General features: G+C 34.3%; 1 protein-coding gene across 3 annotated transcripts in view; it reads right to left on the bottom strand.

The window, feature by feature from the left end:
- Positions 1-4,306: 4,306 nt before the first annotated feature.
- Positions 4,307-21,491, bottom strand: part of LOC129938510 (protein sickie) — a 518,418-nt gene continuing 501,233 nt past the window's right edge. For all 3 annotated transcript variants that reach the window (XM_056046122.1, XM_056046123.1, XM_056046124.1), the window contains 4 exons: positions 9,666-11,488; positions 9,349-9,604; positions 8,791-9,270; positions 4,307-6,953 (listed from right to left, as the gene is read on the bottom strand). In XM_056046122.1, the coding sequence (XP_055902097.1) occupies positions 6,834-6,953; positions 8,791-9,270; positions 9,349-9,604; positions 9,666-11,488 (2,679 nt within the window). In that variant the 3' untranslated portion in view covers positions 4,307-6,833. The remainder of the gene's footprint in view (positions 6,954-8,790; positions 9,271-9,348; positions 9,605-9,665; positions 11,489-21,491) is intronic.

Here is a 21,491-nt window from a genome sequence, read left to right as displayed (position 1 = left end):
AAATGTTTAACGCAGAAAACGGCCTCCGGTGTCCGGACCATACTACTGTTTAAATTCTATTGATGTGCCAGGCGACCAATGACAATGCTGAGGAAGAAGGTATTATATATTTTGTTTTTATTCCATACTTCGATATTAAAGTGTGCCCTCAATATGAATAACCAAGCCCACTTCAAAATATTATTTGTTCCGTTTCAGGAGAAAAAGAAAGACCAACACAATCACCAAAGAGGAGGCGTTAGTTTTTTTGTTGGTTGGATGTGGTTACGCAAAAAAGGTGAAAACAGAAATAGTAAAGCAAAACTTCTCAACGCATACATACAAAATGGTAGAACCAAATTTGAAGGAGAGCAGATCAAACTAAAACTAAAACATGCATCCATCCTACTTTTCATGATCGCCTGGTGCAGTGAAAAGAATTTGTTATTATATATTTTTAAATTTGCTGATGGAGAAAGGAAATTGGGATGAGTATTTTTACAAGCACATTTCAAAAAGAAGAGATGAAAATCACAATGTAAATTCAGGCGCCACAGGTCCTCCGAGAGAAATAAAAAAATGTTTTTGTTTGTATTATTTATTAACTTCTAATAGGAAGTTATTGTAATGGGTCCGATTTGTCAAATTGAAAATTTCGACATTTCTCGACGTTTTCAGGTCTCTAGAGTCGAAATAAAACATTTTTTAGAAAGATGTCTGTACGAACGTACGTAAACACGCACGCACAGACATCTTTCTAAAAATCTTTTATTTCGTCTCTAGAGTCGACTTTTAGAAAGATGTATGTGCGTGCGTGTGTACGTACGTATGTCCGTATGTTCGCACATTCGTACGCCCGTACGTTCGCAACGTTTTTTTCGTCGTCCATAGCTCAAGAACCAGAAGAGATATCGACTTCAAATACATTTTTTTATACAAATAATAAGACAGAAAGATGCAGAAAAGACTCTAAAAGAAGTTGCGTGGGTGGTTTTTTAACCATATCAATTTAAAAAAAAGGTGAACATTTTGGTTCTACCTAAATATCTCATGAACCAATGACACTTGAGACTTAAATTAAATTGTAACGTGATAGAAAACAATTATAATAAATGGTTTTTTTTATAAATCAAAACAACTGAAAAAAAAATTTGTCGCCTATCAGATTTTTACGACTAAAATATGATTTCATCTCCCAAACAATTTTGTGCAACGAAGAATAATGTTTTTGACATCTGATAAAATTTTGAGAAAAATCTTATTGACAGTTTTTTTTTATAAAAATAAAAACCTTAAACAAAATAACTTTACTCAAAGTTGGTAAAAATTGAATTTCGACTCAAATATTTTTTCAAAAACTTGAGATTAAGGCGTTAAACTTTTTTATCTCATAAGAAATACTGTTTTCAACATTTTGATAATTGTTGAAAAAAATCGAATTGACAGTTTTTTTTTACCAAAAAATAAAACCCTAAACAAAAAAATTAATAAAAGTTGATTTTCAACTCAAAAATCTTTTCAAAGCTTTGAGATATAGGCTTTAAACTTCTTTTATCTTTCAAAAAAATATTGTTGGTGACATTTATTAAAATCTTGAAAAACATCGAATTGACAGTTTTTTTTACAAAAAATTAAAAACCAAAAAAATATAACAAAAGCTATTAAAAATTGATTTTCGACTCAAAAGTCTGAGATAATGGCTTCTTACTCATTTTAACTTATAAAAAATATTGTTTTTACCATTCAGACAAATTTTAAGAAAAATCGAAATGACAGTTTTCTTACCAAAAGTAAAAACCTAAAGAAAAAAAGTAATAAAAGTTGGTTTTCGACTCAAATATCATTTCAGAGCTAAGAGATATAAGCTTCAAACTACTTTTATCTTTTAAAAATTATTGTTGTCAACACTCAGTAAAATGTTGAGGAAAATTGAATCATCAGTTTATTTTAAAAAAAATAAAAACCTAACAAAAACACAATGCTAAGTAAATTGGTAATAATTTTCCTACGACTCAAAAAGCTTTTAAAATTAAATATGTTATCTACGAAACTCTTTATTTTACAGGAAATATTGTTTTCGATATTAAGTATTTGTTTTAAATAAAAATCCAACAGTCCGTTTTGAAATCCACAAGAAATAGTACGCAAATTTTCTCTCAAATTAATTTCATTCATAAAATTTGTACAAATTTAAGAAATTCTACTTAAATTGGTAAACGTTTGTTTTCGACTAAAAATCTATTTAACAAAACTAGATTTTCAAACTATACTACTTTGTTGGTATATTTAAAATTTTGTAAGAATAATTCAAATAACAACTTTTTAAACTCAACGCAAAAAATTACAAACTTTTAAATTGTTCTTTGCATATTTAAGAAAGCACATTTTGTACTAATTGATATTTAGAAAGTGCTTCCAGTACCCAAAAAACATACTAGTAGTGACAGCAATAAATTTGATGTACCTCACTAACAGAAGATCACTATATGCCAAAGAAAGTGTAATTGTGTTGTCCTTCACTTCGTTGTATGTATGGTTGAGGAGGGAGGATGTGGCTTATCCTGTTTGTATGCATCATAAAATTTGCTTTGTCCAATTGGAAATATTAATAAAAAGGCTACCTGTTAAAAATCATGATTGCCTAGCTAACGAATTTCAAAAAATAAAGGCAGACGCACTTGCTATAAAAACTGTGAGCCTGGTGAATCCAAAATTAACGCAGCATTGGTATTTTTGTTTTTGCCCACTGCCTTCGGGCACTACTACATTTTGACTTACTTCTTCTATTGATGCATCAGACGACCATGCTGAGAAAGAAGGTAGAATATATCTTATCTACCTTGTTTTTTTTTTTTTATCCATAGAGTTATTAAGCACAGCCCACTTCACAGTATTTTGCACCGTTTAAAGCCATCAAAAATCATGAAAGAGGCGTGGTTCGTTTATTTTTTACCTGCATGCAGAAACAGAAATAAAGAAACCAAAACTTCTTAACTAATACATACAAATGGTTGAAGCGAATTTTAAGAAAGAGCAGAGAAAACCGAAACTAAAAATGTACCCTACTTTTCATGATCGCCTGGTGCATTGAAAAGAACTTGTAATTTTGTCTTAGTTCGCTCAAGGAGAGAAGAAAAATTGGGATGAGTATTTTGGCCGCACATTTCAAAATGAAATATGAAAAATGTGCATTGCTATGTCAATCCATAGGGCTGCAGCAGTTCAGTACGAGAAATTTAAAAAAGAAAAAACAAAATTTTTATTGTATGTTTTATTAAATTTAATTATTTAATGTATCAAATACAACAAAACCAAAGAACGAACACAGATATTATTGGTATATAGGCTTGTAGTTGCCAACTAATACCTTCCCATCAACTTTTTAACCTAGTGAATGGTATGAATTATTCTTTGAATATTTGAGAAAGCACATTTTTTAGTATTTGATATTTAGAAAATGCTCCCAGCACCCAAAAAACATACGAGCGCTGACACCAATAAATTTGATGTACCATACTAACAGATGATCAGTATATATATAAAAAAGAAGGTACACATACATATATGTCAGTGTGATTGTGTTTTCTTTCATTTCGTTGTATGTATGGTTTCATCTTTTTATCTGCTCGTTTTTTTTTTCATTTCTTCTACAACTTCTAATACTGATAGAAATGGAGAAGGGAGGATGTGGCTTATCCTGTATGTATTCATCTTAATTTTTGTTTAAGTATGTATTCAAAAGAAAACGATACCTGTTACAAATCAAGATTGCCTAGGTAAAGAATTTCAAAAAATAAAGGCAGACGGACTTGCTATAAAAACTGTGAGCCTGGTAATTCCAAAATTAAAGTAGAATTGGTATTTTTCTTTTTGCCACGCTGCCTTCGGGGACTAATACAGTTTGACTTACTTCTTCTATTGATGCATCAGGCGATCATGCTGAGAAAGAAGGTAGAATATATTTTGCTTGTTTTTTTGCTTTATACTGGAGTTATTAAGCCCAGCCCACTTCACAAAAAGTACAGTTTAAAACTAAAAAAAAATCTTAAAAGAGGAGTGGTTCGTTTTTTTTTCGAAATACAACACGCATACATACAAATTGTAGAACCAAAAATAGAGAGCAACACGAAACTAAAAAATGTACCCTACTTTTCATGATCGCCTGGTGCATTGAAAAGAATCCGTAATTTTTTCTTAGTACGCTGAAGGAGAGAAGAAAAATTGGGATGAGCATTGAGCATGAGCAAGCACATTTCAAAATTAATATGAAAAACTTGCATTGCAATGCATCAGTTGTGTAGGAGGAATTTAAAAAAGAAAAACAATATTTTTGTTGTATGTTTTATTAAATTTTATTATTTAATTTTCTTTTATTCAGTTTGATTTTATTTTTTAATAATAATAATAATCAATATCAATTAAATTCAATAATAACTACATAAAAGGTTTTTATGCCCTATGAATATATTTTTTTTCTGTTTTCGTTTTTTAATATAAATTTAAAATTATATAGTTCATTTTTTTCTCGGTTCGGAAAATTATATAAGGTAGTAAATACATGCAAATATTTGCATATGAAAAACAAAAAACAAACAGATTTTAATAATCAAGGAATATTGCTGTTTTAAAAAGGATTTTTTTTTATGAGAGGATATTTTATTTAGCTATGGTTTTATTTGCTTATTGGTGTAGTGTTTTTTTTTCTGTTGGTTATTAAATTATTTATTTTGTTTTGTTTTAAATAAGGAAAATTACTTTATTTACTTGGCAAATTTATTGTTTTTTAATTTTAATTTTTTTTTTAAATAGCATAAAATTACTTATTACATTAAATATATAATATGTTGTTTTTGTGTGTGTCTTTGTTAACCTGTTATTACATTTATAGATTTAATTTATTAATAAAATTAAACATAGTTCTTTTTTCTTGTTGATAATTATTAAAACATATAAATATTTAATTTTGTTTTTATTGTTATATATGTATTGTATAAAAAAACATATAATTTATAATTTTTTTGTTAGTAAAGATATTGTTTTTATTGATTTATATTTGTTTTTAGTTTAAAAGTTAGTTTATATATTATTTACAACGATAATTTAATTAAAATTCTTTTAATTTTTTTTTGATTTTGTTTTAGTTTGTATAATGTTTTATTTTTGTTTTATATTTTGTCGGTCTCTTAATATAGCATAGGTCATTAGGTATCAAAAATTTTCATTTTTTACGTAAAGCAACAATCATATTTTATATATACGTATATATAAGCGAAAAGGATTGTTATATATATAAATTGTTTTTTAATTTATTTATTTATTATTTTACATAATTTTTGTTTATATAATTTATTACTTAATAATTATTTGGCTTTTTACATTTCGATTTATTTGTTTTTATTTATTCCTATCAAATTTTAGTGGATTTTTATCTTAAGTGGATTTGAAAAAGGGGATTAATTCTTTGTGCAGACAAAAAAAATAAAAATATTTAAATAGGAAAAGGGGTGTTTGAATTATGTATACCTACACACAATTGCATTTTTGTAACAAGTGCTAAGGGTGTAATTTATTAAGAAATTTATCAAGGTAAAACTGAAACCTAGAAGGAGGGTTACCTATATCTTAGGCCCGTTTTTTTTCAGTGCACATTTTTACAGAGTGAAAAAGTTGCATTTAATCTATTTTGACTTTGTATTGAAAAATCGGGCCTTTGTCTAGGGTTTAAGTTGCTTTTGTACAACATTTCCAAAATGACAGGTGCTAAGTTCCAGCTCAGTTTAAGTTTAATCAAAATTAAAAAAAAACTCCAAAAAGAGAACAAACAAAATTTCTAACACACGTGCAACTACAAATTATTTCTTAAAACTTCTTTCGCATTTTGGAAAAAGGATTCTACATCGAAAGTAGTAAAAGAAAGTTTTCGAATTTCTTAACAAAATAAAAAAAAAGACAAACTAACATGACACATAAATCCAAAACAATATGACATAAAGTTTTAATGCACAAAAGTTTTCCCCTGTTTCGCAGACACAAAGAGAAAAAGATTTTTCTATGATTGACATTTTTCTAAAAGGACTCAACTACACACAGACAAACAAAAAAAAAGGGCTTTTATTTAGCAGAATTGATGTCTTCCTCCAACCGGAAGTGCTATCTTTTTTTTTCATTTTACTATTCGCATGATGGAGGATGATGACGACGAGGAAGACTCATCAGACAGGCAGAACAATTTAGTGGCTTTTGTCTGTGAAAGTTTGCATTCATCTTGCAAATAAAAAAAGTTAAATATGGATTTTAATTGGTTTATTTGAAAATAATTAATTAAATCACAAAGTTTGGTCCTTTATATTCATTTAGTGTTGTTTGCCTTTTTCTTTTGAATTTTGGCTTAAGATAAAAATCCACTTAATTTAGTTTTGTTTTTAACCTTTTTACGTTTTTGTGTTGTTAATTTTGATTTTAGCTTTTCACTTTTTGAAATTCCCTAAAAATTATTTCCATCATATTTTGAAATCCTTCTTTATCATCATCATTAATTTATTTGATAAATTTACATTTCCCTCAACGATTTCTTTCTTTCTTTATAAATTAATTTTAATCAATTACTTTCGCGAAAGGATGGGGTGGAAAAAAAGGATATTTAAAAAGTATTTTTATTTGTTCATTTTTTTGTTCATTTGATTTTCTGAGAGGGACAAAGGATCTCTTCTTTTGATTACGATGATGAAAAATAAATCTTTTACAAATTGAATAAAATCGATTTTCTTTTTTAAATTTAATTCTTTTGATTATTTTACATTTTCCGATTATATTCGTATAGGGTAGGTATGTTAATATAAAAATTACTTTTTGTTTTACTCTGCGCCCGCTGAACTGTCTGGTGTAATATTTGAGTCTAAACTGGCACAGTCTGATTCTTGTTCTTGATTTTCTGAATAATTGGCAGCCTCTTGTAGTCGCATTAGCATATTGAGCTAAATTGATAAAGAAAAAGCAAACAAAAATATAAATATATTATAATGTTATGTAAAATTTGGTTTTAAGGTTTAATGTTTACATTTAAATTGAGCCTCATACCTAATTCGTTTATTTTATGGGAGGTTTTACTATAAAGGGGTAGATTTTAAAGGGTATGTTTGTTTATTTTATTGGTTTACCTAAATCTATAGATGGCTTTAAAACTATTTCTATTTTGGGTAAGTATTTTTAAGGTCTCTGGAGGGAAATCTACTTTATCAGAAAATATAAGCATATAACTACATTGGTGGAACATTATTTATAAAGGGTGGTTAAATTTTAAGGGCTGAAGTTGAATGTGAACCACACGTTTAATTTAAGATTTATTCTGGATTTCATTTGACATTTCTCAATTTCAGTTTAACTCAATTTGAACCGTAGAAAGATACATAATCGAGCAATGATATAAAGTTATTCTGGCTTATTATAAACATGGGGGTTTAAAATAAAATACATATCATAAACTACCTGATTTTTTCGATCAATTTAATCGTTCAAATGTGCGTACAGTCGCAAATTTTTTTCAACAAACCGTACTGCAGAAAATATTGTTCCTGTTCCACATAGTGTGGATGTAGTGCCGTCAACCTCAACTCGTCGTGGCGTCGTGTCCAACAATTGCACCTCTTACGCTCGTCGTTGATGAATCTTATGCATGAGGACTTTCATTAACACGCTTACAATGTGCAATTTACTCAAGAACTAAAGCCTATTGACTATTTCAAGCGTGGAGGTCGTCAATATTTCGAATGGTGGCAAGAAATGGTAAAAGTTGATACATTTTCGAAGAAAATAGCGGGCCGTATTTTCGTCAGGCTGTTACTGTGAATTTTCTATCGTGAGATGATAACGAACCTGGTATGGCCAGAATTGGAAGATATGGAGGTGGAAGATATCTGGTTTCAATAGGACGGTGCCTCTTGCCACTTGTTACACAGCTAACGAAACAATAGCTCTTTTAGGCTATAAATTCAATAGCCTTGTCCATTGTTTATTGTCCGCCAAGATCATGTGCCTTCACACCATTGGCCTTCTTTTTTTGGAGTTACTTGAAAAAAAAGGTGTACGTCGATAAAACAGCAACAATTCAAGAGCTGAAGGATGAGATAATGCGGCACATTAACAACATAGAACCTCAATTATGCCTCAGCGTCATCTCAAACTCGGGGCATCAGATGGAGCTTTGCCGTCGTTTTTGTTCCATACGTAATTGAACCAATAAAATTATCATTATTACAAGAAATTATAATAATTTCTCAAATAATTTGTGTTTTATTCAAAATCATAATCGGCCCTCAAAATTTAACCACCCTTTGTAATTTCAGCTATCCGTAAAACCAACATAGGCCCTTATATCGTTCGGGCCGGGTATCCTTGGATCTTAATTCTTTCAAAAACTTGAAACTTTTTGAGTTCATTTGATTTGATCGAAAGTCTCTAATTTGCCTAAGATTTCCAGATATCCGAGATATCCCTTAACTTTGAAGCACTAGAAGGGTGTTGATGGAATTTAAGGAATATAACACACTGTTTAGAAAAGTTTACAGGTAATTTTTGATATAGTTTAAGTAGCTCAAAATTCTGTGGATGTCTAAATTATCTACTTTATAATGAACTTTCGAATGCCTTACGTTCTTTCAAATGGTTTCCTTAGTGTAACAATCTCGTTTCTGTGAGAATGGAAATGTATGAATGTATATGACTAATATCTTTCAAAGTTCTTGAGATATAGATAACTCCTTACTGGTGATATTTTTATTAAAAAGTAGACAAATAATTAAAAAGATTACTTACCAAAGGATCTTGAGCATCGCCATTGCTAACAGGCATTCCTTCTAAACCAACATCTTCGGCATTGATTTGCCTTAATGGTGGCACTGAATCCGGTCCATATGGCCATGGATATGAATTACGTATAAAAGCGGACGGATCATTCCAGGCGCCACCACGTCTGCCATAAAGTTGAACACCTTCTCGTACAGCTTCGACTAGATAAGGCGATAAATGATAATTCCAAATGTCTGTAAACCAAACTTGTGAATCCTTCAAGTCTAATGGACACGAAAGGAATAATCTCGGTCCAATGGTTACATCTGAAGAACTATGAATTTCTAGGAATCTATTGATGTGTTGCCAGACTGTAGGAAGCCATGCCAAAACCGAAGCAAGTTCGGGTTGATGGTTAAGGGTTTGAAGTTCTAGTTGGAAGAGTCGGCGACGTAGGAATCGACCGAGGAAACCTTTCACTGGTTCCATGTGATTTGCTGTGAGAACCTAATTCCATAAGAGAAAAAGAAGGTGTTATGATCCGGATCGGTATTGTGATCGTAGGTGAAATTTGTTTTAACTTACCCATCGGAAATTATGATGCAATTGAAGGTTTGTAGTATTGCACGTTGCTTGCGACATTGTACCAATGATGCAGGGCAGTTTGGCTGCTGGGCCGGCACTCAGCAGACACGAGAAGACATCTCCCAAAGCGGAGGCATGGTGTAAATTGTCTAAAATAATCACAGATGGTAAATCAGAGGCTCCATTCGCAATGGATGCCTGCTCGGCTATATGGCCAAGGTATTGTCGAAGTTCCTTCGAGGATTTATGATCAACACTGTAGAAAAGCTTAAATTAGTACAAAATTCAATAGACAAAGAACAAAAAGAGAAACTCACTTAAAAGTTGCAATAGCCTCCGATGGATTTCCACGGGCTGAACGAGCTACCAAGAACTCTGCTAGTCTTCTCGCCAGATATGACTTGCCCGTTCCACTAGGACCGCACAAAATCAGCCGTCTATGCTCGGTCAGAAGACTTATGTAACGATGAACTATACTTCTTGGGATCAAGCTATCAAACGCCAAGGATCCAACACCCTGAAGACAGATGTACAAAGATCGTACATTTCCAACGATATAACCACACGGAAGCAGCTCTGGGAAGCCCATTTCAGGACCTCGTTTAGCCTCTCCCAAGTGATACGACGTAATGGAATCTGTATTCAGTCCCAGATTTGTGCCGGGATCAATTCTTGAAACATAGTCTTTGAAGGTCTTTCGGACGATATAGTCCAGATTCTGCCACGTTGTCTTGCCAGAGATGTACGTATAAGCGATCACGAATTCATTCAGCGTTGCACTCGGAAATGACTTCCTCTCCTCGAAGCCATTCTCACTGCACTCACCATTCTCACCTTTGCGATAAAAGTCATCCGTTTCTAGAATTTCTTCATAGTATTTCGGGAACGATTCGGGTTGACCAAGATAGCACGATATGGCAAGCTTTTTGCCATCAGTGATATCTGGGACATCTTCAACGCCCGTCGGTAGGTGTGCCGGGCTAGGAATCGGTTCGATCGCAGGTGGTGGTGGTGTCAGATCAATATGAGTGGTCGGACTTAGTGGTGGAGGTGGAGGCTCTGGTGCCGGTGCTGGTGGAATGTTCTCTTCTTCGACTTCTTCTTCAAGTCTCTTTGGCAGTTCCATTGGAGGTCGGGAGTTTCCATCGGCCAAGCTATATCGCCTCGATTCACCTATCGATCCACTGGGGCTTATTGCATTCCCCAGAGATGCTTCACTCCCGGCCAACGACCTGCTGGTCACAAGCTTCTGCAATCGTTCATTGTTTTGTTTGAGGCTTATCATCTCAGCCCGCATTTTCATGACGGTATCTTTGAGGTTCTCCAGCTGGGATGCTGAACTCAGAGCCTCAAGGCGTATATCAGTGAGCACAAGATCCTTCTCTCGCAGTTGTTTCTTCAATTCTTCAACCACTTGGTGATCTTCATGGTCTATAGCGTCTATGGGCTTGGCGTTCTCAATCAAAGTCACCGTCTTCTGGGGGCTATTTTTGGTCGGCGAAGATGGAGGCTTTGCTAACACCGGGTCATGTGAAACCGATCCATTGTTGGATGAATGTTGCTGATGATGACCATGATGATGGTGATGATGATGCGACTGGTTGCTGCCAGTTGATTGCTGATCGACATTGCCCGATCCATGTCCAATGTGACGGTTTGTCTTGGAAATCTTGGCATTCCTCGAAAATGCCTTTGTAAAGGAACTCCTTAACCAACCTTTCTTCTTGTTCTTCTTGTCGTGCGCCGAACATCCCGAACTGATGGAGTTCAACGAACACATGGAATCCGAACTGTGGTGACGTTGCATTGAACCCGGAATTCCGGATTGGCTTCCATTCGATGCAGACTGGGGTCTTGGGTGAAGATTCGACAATGCAGCTGGTGGTTTGCTGTTTGAAAACAAGGCATCTCCAACATTTCCTCCTCCGTTGGGACACATTTGATTGGTAGCCGTTTGGACACCCATACTTTGCATATGCGCTGTTGTCAAACCTGCCTGAATCGATTGCTTTCGAAGAAGTTCAATCGTTTGACGCATGTCAGTTAGTTCGCCGTCTTTTCGCTCCGCTGTAGCTGTAAGTTGATGCAGCCGTTGGGTCATGTTGGATAGACTCTGTTCAAAGGCTGCGACGACATGGGCCTGGAAGAATAAAGAAAAAGTAGGTTTAGATACAAATGTCGGAATAAAATATTCACAGAAATTATGAAGAAAGCGATCGAACCAAAATTGACTGACGTAGAAGCTAATGACTTGCCACGTTGATCGACAGTTAAAGACTCCCCGGGTAAGTTGTGTGTGCATTCCTAAATTAGTCACTGAATCAAGTCAAGCCTTCCCGTTTCGTGGTGTGCATTTAAATTTCCCCCCTAACCAACAACACTTTAATAAATCTTTGGAGGAACCTAGACACACAAGGAAATAACTCCTCAGAGTTAAATTAGGAAGCCAGCTGTGAGCATTGGGATAGGATCATGATGACAACTTCTGGAAGGCACTGACTCATTATGAAATCAGCTCAAAGACAAAGGGAGTTTTGTTGTCTTTTTTCCAAAGGTTAGGAGAAAAAAATAAATAATTTAATCATCATTTCCAGAGGCAGCATAAGCTAGACCCCAAAGAGACCATAAGACCAGTTTAAAGGTTGCCTCTAACGTTTTATATAGGTACCTAAAAACTCCTCCGTATGTGCTGCGGTGCTTGTATCCGATTTCACCTTGACGGACGAGCTATTAAGCCGCGCGATGATGACGATGACGACAGGGAACAGGTGCTGAATGTGTAATTAGCCTTCCTATAGATACTTCTACGGATGCATTTGTTTGAGAAGAGAGGCATACAAAAAGAAAAATAACACAAAACGAGGTGGAGGAAATTTGTATGCATTCAATGATGCATTATGGGGTATCTCTGTATCCCCATCATCAGCATTTTGTCTGGAACAAACGACGACTTCAACGACTACGACGACGCGACTTCGAAGAGGAACACCGACCGACACGTTTAGGATAGTTGGAATCAAAATGAATGTTCCCGAGACGATATATGTATACGACTCGACGACGGGAGGAGGTGGGTTAGAGAGGGTATTTTAAATATGATTTATGTCTGGCGTTTCTGATGAAGTTTTTAACGGGTAAGTGCCCTTTATATGCTGCTTCAAGCATCAAACAAAAAAAAAACAGCAACAAAACGATAATCCCTACATCAAGGATTCGGATGATGTTTTTGCCTTTCGATCATAATGATGAGGGATAATGACGATGAGGATGATGAGCAGCTACTGTGTTTGGGAAGGTTAGGGTGAATGTCATCCAAACGTTGCGTTGTCACGTTGATTGTAAAATAGTTATGGATAAGGATGCATATAGTCTTTGTACAATGAATGCGGGCGAATGAATGTCTAGAAAAGAGTCCTCTGACAAGTTGAATAATTAAAATCGATCGTGTGGAATGAGAGACAAGATGGCTATAAATATGAAATTGGTTTTTAAATTGAGATTGATTTGAATTTTGAAGAGGGGGATACTTTTATTCAAAACATGAAAATCTCTTATGTAAGGGTTACAAATTGCGGACATTTTCGTGCACTATACCTTTTGGAACATTTGAAAGGGCATTCAGGTTTTGAAGAATACAAACATAAAGACATAATTGCCACCATTAAATACCATTCCCCATTTAAGTCTCGTTTTTCAAAACAAATTAGCCAATTCCAAGTGGTTATGTTTGATGTACATGATTTAATAAATGGCGCCCAATAAAATGAACATTAAACCGGGAAGCCTGATATCAATGACCTTTCAACCATAATTGAAAAACCGAATAGCTTCTTTTGCTTAGCTTTGCCATTCCCAACATTGAATATTTGCAAATTTAACGTTTTGTTTAACAAGTCACGAAATCGTCACGCATATAAAAAAGACGAAGAAGTAGAAGAAGAAGAAAAAAAAACACAAAAAAACTTAAAACACTAAAAAGGTTTCGATATGTTTCAAAGAACGGAATAAAACAAAAGCCTTATAATCCAGACAAGCGCCGCAGCTCTGCCATTTTAACACTTTTAACCACATTAACATAACATAAGCACTTTTGCTCACCTTTCAACGTATCCGCTCAACTAGAGATGCCATTTACGTTAATCGCCTTAACTCGGTTTTAGACAAAGAAGCCAAAAACATAAACAAACAAAAATAAATTCAGAAGTGGAATTGGTAAAAGTACAAAAAGGCTATGTCACGCACATTTAGATTCTTTTGCAAGGAGAAGCAATAACTGTCAAAGGATTTCATTCTCACTCTGATATGCGGGGTCTAGAGAGACTTATTGTAGCTGTTACCTTATGTACGAATATATTGTGATCAATTGTGGTATACTCCATGATTTGTAACTCCATGGAGGTAAAAAAATAGCTAATAAACATTAATAAGTTTCAAATGTCATGAAGAAACACCCTTTTTTGTGTGTTGAGTTTGATCCTGATATTTTAATATATCAGCTCATAATAAACATACTCAAAAACTATATGTAAAAAGCTTTTGAATGGGTGTGTCGAATTAATATTTTCTACACATTTTAATGTAAGTATGCGGGGAGCGAGGAGAACTTAAAATTTATGATATGAAGTGTTAGACATGTGAAATGATATCATAATTTTTGGAAGGAAAATTACTGAGTGGAATTTATTTAGGTTGGTATATTATGGAAGTTTTATTCATAAGACTTTGATTGGGTAAAGCACTTTTGAAGATGATTTATTCATGAGTTTTAAGCCGTTCGTGGTAGAAATATATGGACTTCATCATGCCGTAGTTTATTGGCATAGTTCAAAAAATTTCTGTGATTATGTTGAGAATAAGAATAAGTTTTCATTGATAGTGTTTTTCATTGCGAAACAAACATAAGACTTATGGAAACCTCTGAAATTTATTAACTTAATGCAGAGATAATCAAAATGTCAATTTTGTGATAGTTTGTCGTTTTTGTGATATCTTAGATTTTTAAAAAACTATCAACTTCATAATTTATTAGGTATTAAATTTTCTAACAACGTACGAGTACATATTTTAAAATTCTTAAGAAATATAAAATATCACAAAAAATGTAATATTTAGAATTTATTGTGATATTTTGAACGATTTAGACGGTTTTTAGGAATGAGCAGTGTTTTGTGATTCAGGGAGAAAAAACAGCTTGTGAAAAAGAAACTCTATCATAAATTTTAAAGGAAGTAACTAAAAATATGTCTACAAAGATTTTAAGATTTTTAAGAATGTCCATGGAGTTTGAAGCACAGATTAGGCAACTTAAGTATGACAAGCTGATAATGTTTTTTTAGTTTTCTGTAGATATGATTTTCCAATGAATGAGATAACAACTGAGTAAAACAAACTTACGACTTTTTAAAATCTATCTCACAAGAAAGAGACATCATCCTTTAGGATTATATTTATAAATTCTGTTGTGATAAATAAAGGGTGGGCTGGTTAAATTTTAAGGCCTGACGTTGAATGTGTACCCACAACTAAACGTGAAATTTGTTTTTGCATTTTTTTTGAAGAGGACACAATCGTCCACAGATTTTTTTTTAAACCCATCTCTGTCTAACAACTCCTACTCTCACCTCCCCGTGGTGAACATCGGGTGCCTAGTACCTCAAATGGAGATTGGTTTCCAACTCCAGTGGATAGTTGTTGGGGGCAGCAACCAAGAGAGGGGGGGAGAGGTGTTTCCACTAAGACCTCTCCTTATCCAGACGGCATCGGACGAATTCCCGAGATGGAATCAACGGCGGCGTCTACAGTTCCATTAAGGTTGAAGTACTTAGTGAGCCTTCGGGGTGACTTCCTGGCCACGTAAGAACATCATAGTTTCGAAGCATCAACAAGCCTCGGATACGGATGGATTTAATGTTGACAACCTACGCAATAGAATTAAGGACAACGAACTTCGGATACGCACGTGGAATGTTAGGTCCCTTAACAGACCACGTGCTGCCGAAGAATTAGCGGAGGCCCTAAACTGCTAAAAAAGCAGACATACGGAAAATACGATGGGATGGGCCCGGCAAAAAGAGGATGAAAAACTGCGAAATTTCCTATGGTGACTGCTACGTAAAAAACCAACAGCCCTTATTTGGATGTAACTTTGTCATTTTAGCCAGACTTAGGCAAGAAGTCTTGAGCTATAGGTGCATCAACGAGCGTCTCATGATCATTCGCACGCCCTCACAGAACAGAAGGATGACAACAACAAAGTATGTTCTTCGAGCTCTTAGACAAAACATATGAGCAGTGTCCTAGCTACGATATGAAAATTGTCCTGGGCGGTTTTAATGACAAGATAGGACATATTTTGTGGAATAATCGGGAAAAACATCCTGCACAACAACACTTCCGACAAAGGATTCAGGCTCATAGATTTTGCTGCGGGGCGAAACGTCATGGTAGCCAGTACGCGTTTTCCACGCCCCGACATCCATAAATGAACTTGGCATTTTTCAGATCAATCTACCGTCAACCAGATTGACCATATTGCAATCGACGCCAGACCCGCTCCCAACATCATGGATGTCCGAACTTTTCGAGGAGCTAACATCGATTTGGACCACTACCTCGTTGTAGCCAAAGTAACACTTCGGGTTTCCAGGCCCAAGGCAAAACAGGGAGATGCTGGGAGAAGGTACAACGTCGAACGGCTATAATCGCCAGAGATAGCCAAATTCTTTTCCGACCGAGTTACAAGTAACCTCTCTCGAAGTTCTCTGCTGCAGCCAACACAATGTATCGAAAACTCGTGGCAACATTGCCAAGATGCAATCAGAGAAGCCGCCTCTGATGTGCTGGGCTTCAAGAAACCACTAACAAGGAACCCCTGGTTTGATGAGGCAGGCAAATGCAGCCAAACAACAGGCACGCAAAGCGGCGCTGCATAAAAGGAAGATAGCTGCTTATGAGCTCTATGAGCAGAAGAGGAACACCGACTTTTCAGAACGAAAAAGAAAGGGCATAAGAAGCGTGAGGTCGAAGATGTTGAGAGGTTTAAAAGCAGGAATGAAGTTCGAAAGTTTTATGAACAGGTGAAACGAAAATCACAGGTACATAAACCTAGAACCGAAGGCTGCAAAGACGAAAGTGGAAACATCATAGTGGTACCGCAGTCAATGCTGAGGATATGAAAGGACCACTTCTGCAGACAGTATAACGGCGACGACGAACCGAATTCCGCTGTCAGGCAGGATGATCTATTCAACATACACGACGAAAGCCAACAATCCCGTTCTCCCGACTTAGCTGAAGATAAGTTAGGATCATGCACCAACGGATCAGGTAGCCGCACAACTGGAAAGTGACCTCACCCAACTTGCAGCGCGAAACTGGAGACATCTAGCTAGGGACCGAGCTTGATAAAGAAGTTTCCTGGGTGAGGCCCTAGCTCACACAGGACTGTAAATGCATATTGTTCACTTTGTGATTTTTTCGGTCAATTTAATTGACTCTAGAATTGAAGCCTCTTGACCATTTCATGCGTCACGGTCGTCAATGGTCAAAATGGTGACAAGAAATGGCAACAGTGGATGATATTTTTCGAACAAAATCATCTTTATTTTAGAAGCCCATTTTCATCTCAGTTGATGTGTCAATAATCAGAGTTGCCGCATTTGGGCGAATGTTAATCCATATGTAATTGTCGAAAAACCAACGCACCCACAAAGAGTGACTCTTTGGTGCGATTTCTAAGCTGGCGGCATCATCGAGCCGTAGTTTTTCAAAATGAGGCTGGTCAGGCAGTTACTGTGAATAGTGTTTGCTATCGTGAGAGTATAATATGAAACTTGGCACATAGCTAACGAAACAATGCCTCTTTTGCGCTACAAATTCAATTGACCGCCAAGATCATATGATTTGACACCATAGACTACTTTCTTTGGGCTCATTAGAAAGAAAAGGTGAACGTCAGTGAGTCTGCAATAATTCAAGACTTTAAGAAAGAGCTTATTCGGCACATTTACGGAATATAGCTTCAATTATGCATCAGCTTCTACGAAAATTTGGACTCGATGAAAGATTCCATATTCTCTATCATTCATAATTGAACCATACCAATATTATAATAATTAAATTAAATTACAACCTATTCTTTAATAATTTTCTTCTTTTCCCCAAATCAACATCGGCCCTTAAAATTTAACTACCCTTTATTTATATTTCAATGTGTTGCAATTGCAACAAAATTTGTGATACTCAAGATTCTTAAAGCCTTTAATCTCCCCATTTTAAAGCTCTCTTTAATTTAAGTTTAAATGTATAAGTTAATCCTGTAAAACATACAAAAATCATTACTTTATTTTTTCACCTGGTAAAGGTAATTAAAATACACAAACAATATTAAAAATAAAATACACCTGAATATTATCACAAAATGACTTCCATGAAAATGCCATTACAAACAAAAAATAAATAAATTAAAAGAAAAACAACACCAGAGAGATGAAAGGCATGGTAAATAATAATAATTATTCCTTGCCTAAGCCTTTTGCCACCTGATGATGCTGCTGTGCCTTAAAAATACAAAAATTAAAAAAAGATGAAGTATTTCATAAATTATGAATGAAAAATTTTCATTATCCCGTTGAATTATGTGATGTGAGACTGAATTACTATATACTCGTACCTATTATGATATGAAATGTATACTCGGTAATTAAGTCAACCTTTAGTGTGCCTGGTTTTGAGTAAATATGTAGGTTAATATGTAAGTGTGAAGAGATGTCAGAAAAATATATAAAAATTAATTAATAATAATTCATAGAGGTAGGCATTTTATTACTAATACTATATAGTGTCGCGTCGTGTGACACACACTGAATATTATACATACATATAAATGTAAATTAATTTGTTTCAGGGATTAAATTTATCCAGTGATATTTTTGATTTGTGATTTTAATTCTTTTTTTTTTGAGAATTATTAAGTGGTTTTTGTTTGACGTTTAATTGCGGACGTACCATTTTGTCTTTAATTTAGGGTGCGTATATTAATGGCGACAACTCTTTTAATGAAATTATATTTGTCTGGAAAATGGTTCAACTTGTCGAGAACTTTATTAATAATTTATGCTAAACATGTTTATTCATCAGCTACTGTGTCAAGAAAATAGGGTAAATAATATTTTGTTTCAATGACTGAAAAACTAGTTTTTGGTTTTTTTTTTTAGGGAAGATGAGAGATTTTAAAATTATAATGAAGTTCAGCTAGAATTACTATTAACTCAGCCTCTTTGGTCCAAAATAGCTCTAAATAAGGTCGATTTGAGATTAATATAGATTTAAAATATGACCAGTATCTTAAATTTGATAACTAAAGAACTATACAAAAAGAATAATGAGCCAGATAAGTCATCGATTTTTTAAAAACTATAATGGTTTACAAAATGCATTTAATGAATATCAGCTAAAACTAAAGATGACAAACGTTTTTGGTACCACTTTGGGTTTCCCTAGAGTCACAAGTTACCACTTTCGATGATTTCTACCGCCAACATATTGTATCGAGAACTAGTGATAACATTACCAATATGCAAGGAGAGTAGCCACTTCTGACATACTTGGTTTCAAATAACCATCAACAAGAAACCTCTGGTTTGAAGGGGAATGTCAGCAGACAAATGCAGAAACACAAAATGCTAGTTAAGCTGCACTACATAGAAGGACGAGAGCACAATACGGTAGACCCAGAAAAAACGCAAGAACGTCAAATCGACACTCACCATCTCTTCATCGATATCAAGGCCGCTTGTGACAGAGTATACGTTAACGAACTGTATAGAACCCTGCAAAACTCATCCGTTTGTGCAAAATGACCATAGTGAATTCGTACTGCTCCATACAGGTTATAAACAAGGTTTAGAAAAGGTATTTAGCATATGCTGATGACATTGACATAATCGGAAGAACTGAACGTGATGTCAGTGGCGGCAAAATTCGGTTTAGCGGTTAATGAGGGTAAAACAAAGTACATGTTGTCATCAAGAAAGGACCTACTGCACTGACGTCTCATTCAAAACTCCACATCGACAGACATAACTTTGGGGTAGTTAAGGACTTTGTCTACCTAGGCTCCTCTATAAACACAGACAACAACACCAATGCTGAGATCAAACGAAAATTTACTCTTGCTAAGCAAGCAATTGAGTGGTTAAGTCATCTCTCGAGTAACCAAAGTGTGGCTATATATGACCCTAATCATTTTTATACGGTTCTAAAGCTTGGTCTATAACAAAAAGCACCTTAAGTCAGTAATTTCAAGAGCAAAACTATTCAAGTGATCTAAGGACGTTTGCATAGAAAATGGGCGAAGAAATAGATGAACCGACGACGGGCTACGCGCTAAACAGCGACGATGTAGTTTTAGCCAAAAAGATAAAAGTCCAACAACGATATGATATGGAAGAGGAAGGCCGCGGATCTTTTGAAGTGCATATCTGGAAAGTGACCTCGCCTAACTTAAAGTGCACAACTGGAGATCGAGATAGATGGAGAAGTTTTGTTGGGTTAGGCCCTAGGTCACAAAGAACTCCACCTTCAGTAACTAAGTAAACACTTTGTTATTTATTAAGTAAAATGATTTACAAGTGAAAAAAAAACTATAATTAGTTAAGACCGCAGTGTCTTAGATGATTAGCAACTTAAATTAGGTAATGTATTGAATGTAACATTTTTGCATTTTATGAAATATTCATAGAGTAAGGATTCTTGGTTATAAAGACAGACTTTTTAATGTCATTATAACATTAGTTGCAACTTAAAATTTGTGTCATATTTTAATCTACCAAACATGGCCTTATCTACCCTACACTTGGTCCATTAATTTAATTTTTTTATATGAACTCTATAATATTATTTTATTCACACACAGTTGTTCTGTTCTATATTTCTTTAGCAAACTATTACAGATGTCATTACGATTGCAGATCCAGTGTTAAAATAAATAAATAATATTTCTTAGCAAAAAACTCGCAGCATCACCAACAACGGATCAACGAACGAGACGATGCACTGCATTACCACTTCTCGCAGCTACATACCACACAATCTGGACCAGACAAATAAAAGAATATACAAAAATAGAAAACATCTGCTTTCAATCAAGGAAACGTAAATATTATATTCCCGACATGTTGTTGTATAGTTAAAGTATCTGAAAGATCTTTGGTCCATTTCATCATCATGGATGTATAAATTTATATTCTTATTGCACAAAAACCCAAAAAAAAAGGAAAACCAACAACAGCAACTATTTTGTGATCCTTGGACTTGACTTGCCCTTTTTATTCATCATTTTTCCTTAGGGTTGATTTATTTATTGTGTTTTCTGCGAGGGATATTTATGTATTTTTATAGATTTTTGTTTTATGTTTATTCAACTGAATGCATAAGTGGTTGTTTTATTTTTTGGTAGCCATGTTAGCATTTGAAAGATTTTTATTTTTGAAATATGATATTATACGCTGAACGCATACACTTGACAGAATAGGAAGATGCTTTATGGTTTTTGACATTCTTGACCTTTAAGTCAAGAATTATTTGTTTGGCAATGATCTATAGGTTCATAAATGTAGATTTGTATTCATGAGGTCATGTGATGGTTTTGATTTCGTTTTTTTCTTTTTTTGCCTTAAAAACATCTTGAGGCTTGTATACATATGTAGAAAACGTCTGTTTTTGTTTCTTAAGGATACTTGTGGTTGTCGTCCCTTACCGAAATTGTCTGATATTCCTAAATTGTTTCATTTCCTTGTCTGAGACAAAATTTCTTTTCACCGTTCTTTAGTCATATGTATAAATAAACATAAGCTTGTGAAAAAATCTACAATTACTAATTTATTACATTTCTCTACTTTTCGTTTGGATGTTTTGATTTGAAAACCACCCTCAACTCGATTGCATCTTTATAGACTTTAGCAAGGCATTTTGCATAAAAAGTCATGAAATTTTTCTTAATGAATTGTAGAATTGAACATGAGGTCGGTTCAGTTATGTTTAGGAGCAACACATGTTATGTCAATTTAAAGTCAATGCTTGTTTACCTCAAGGGAATCACCTTGGTCCGTCACTTTTAATTTTATTTAACATTTTTCAAATTA

The sequence above is a fragment of the Eupeodes corollae genome, chromosome 1 (genome assembly GCF_945859685.1).
Source record: "Eupeodes corollae chromosome 1, idEupCoro1.1, whole genome shotgun sequence".
Taxonomy (NCBI): Eukaryota; Metazoa; Arthropoda; class Insecta; order Diptera; family Syrphidae; genus Eupeodes; species Eupeodes corollae.
Note: the sequence above shows the minus strand (reverse complement) of the source record. Positions and strands in the feature narration are given on the sequence as shown.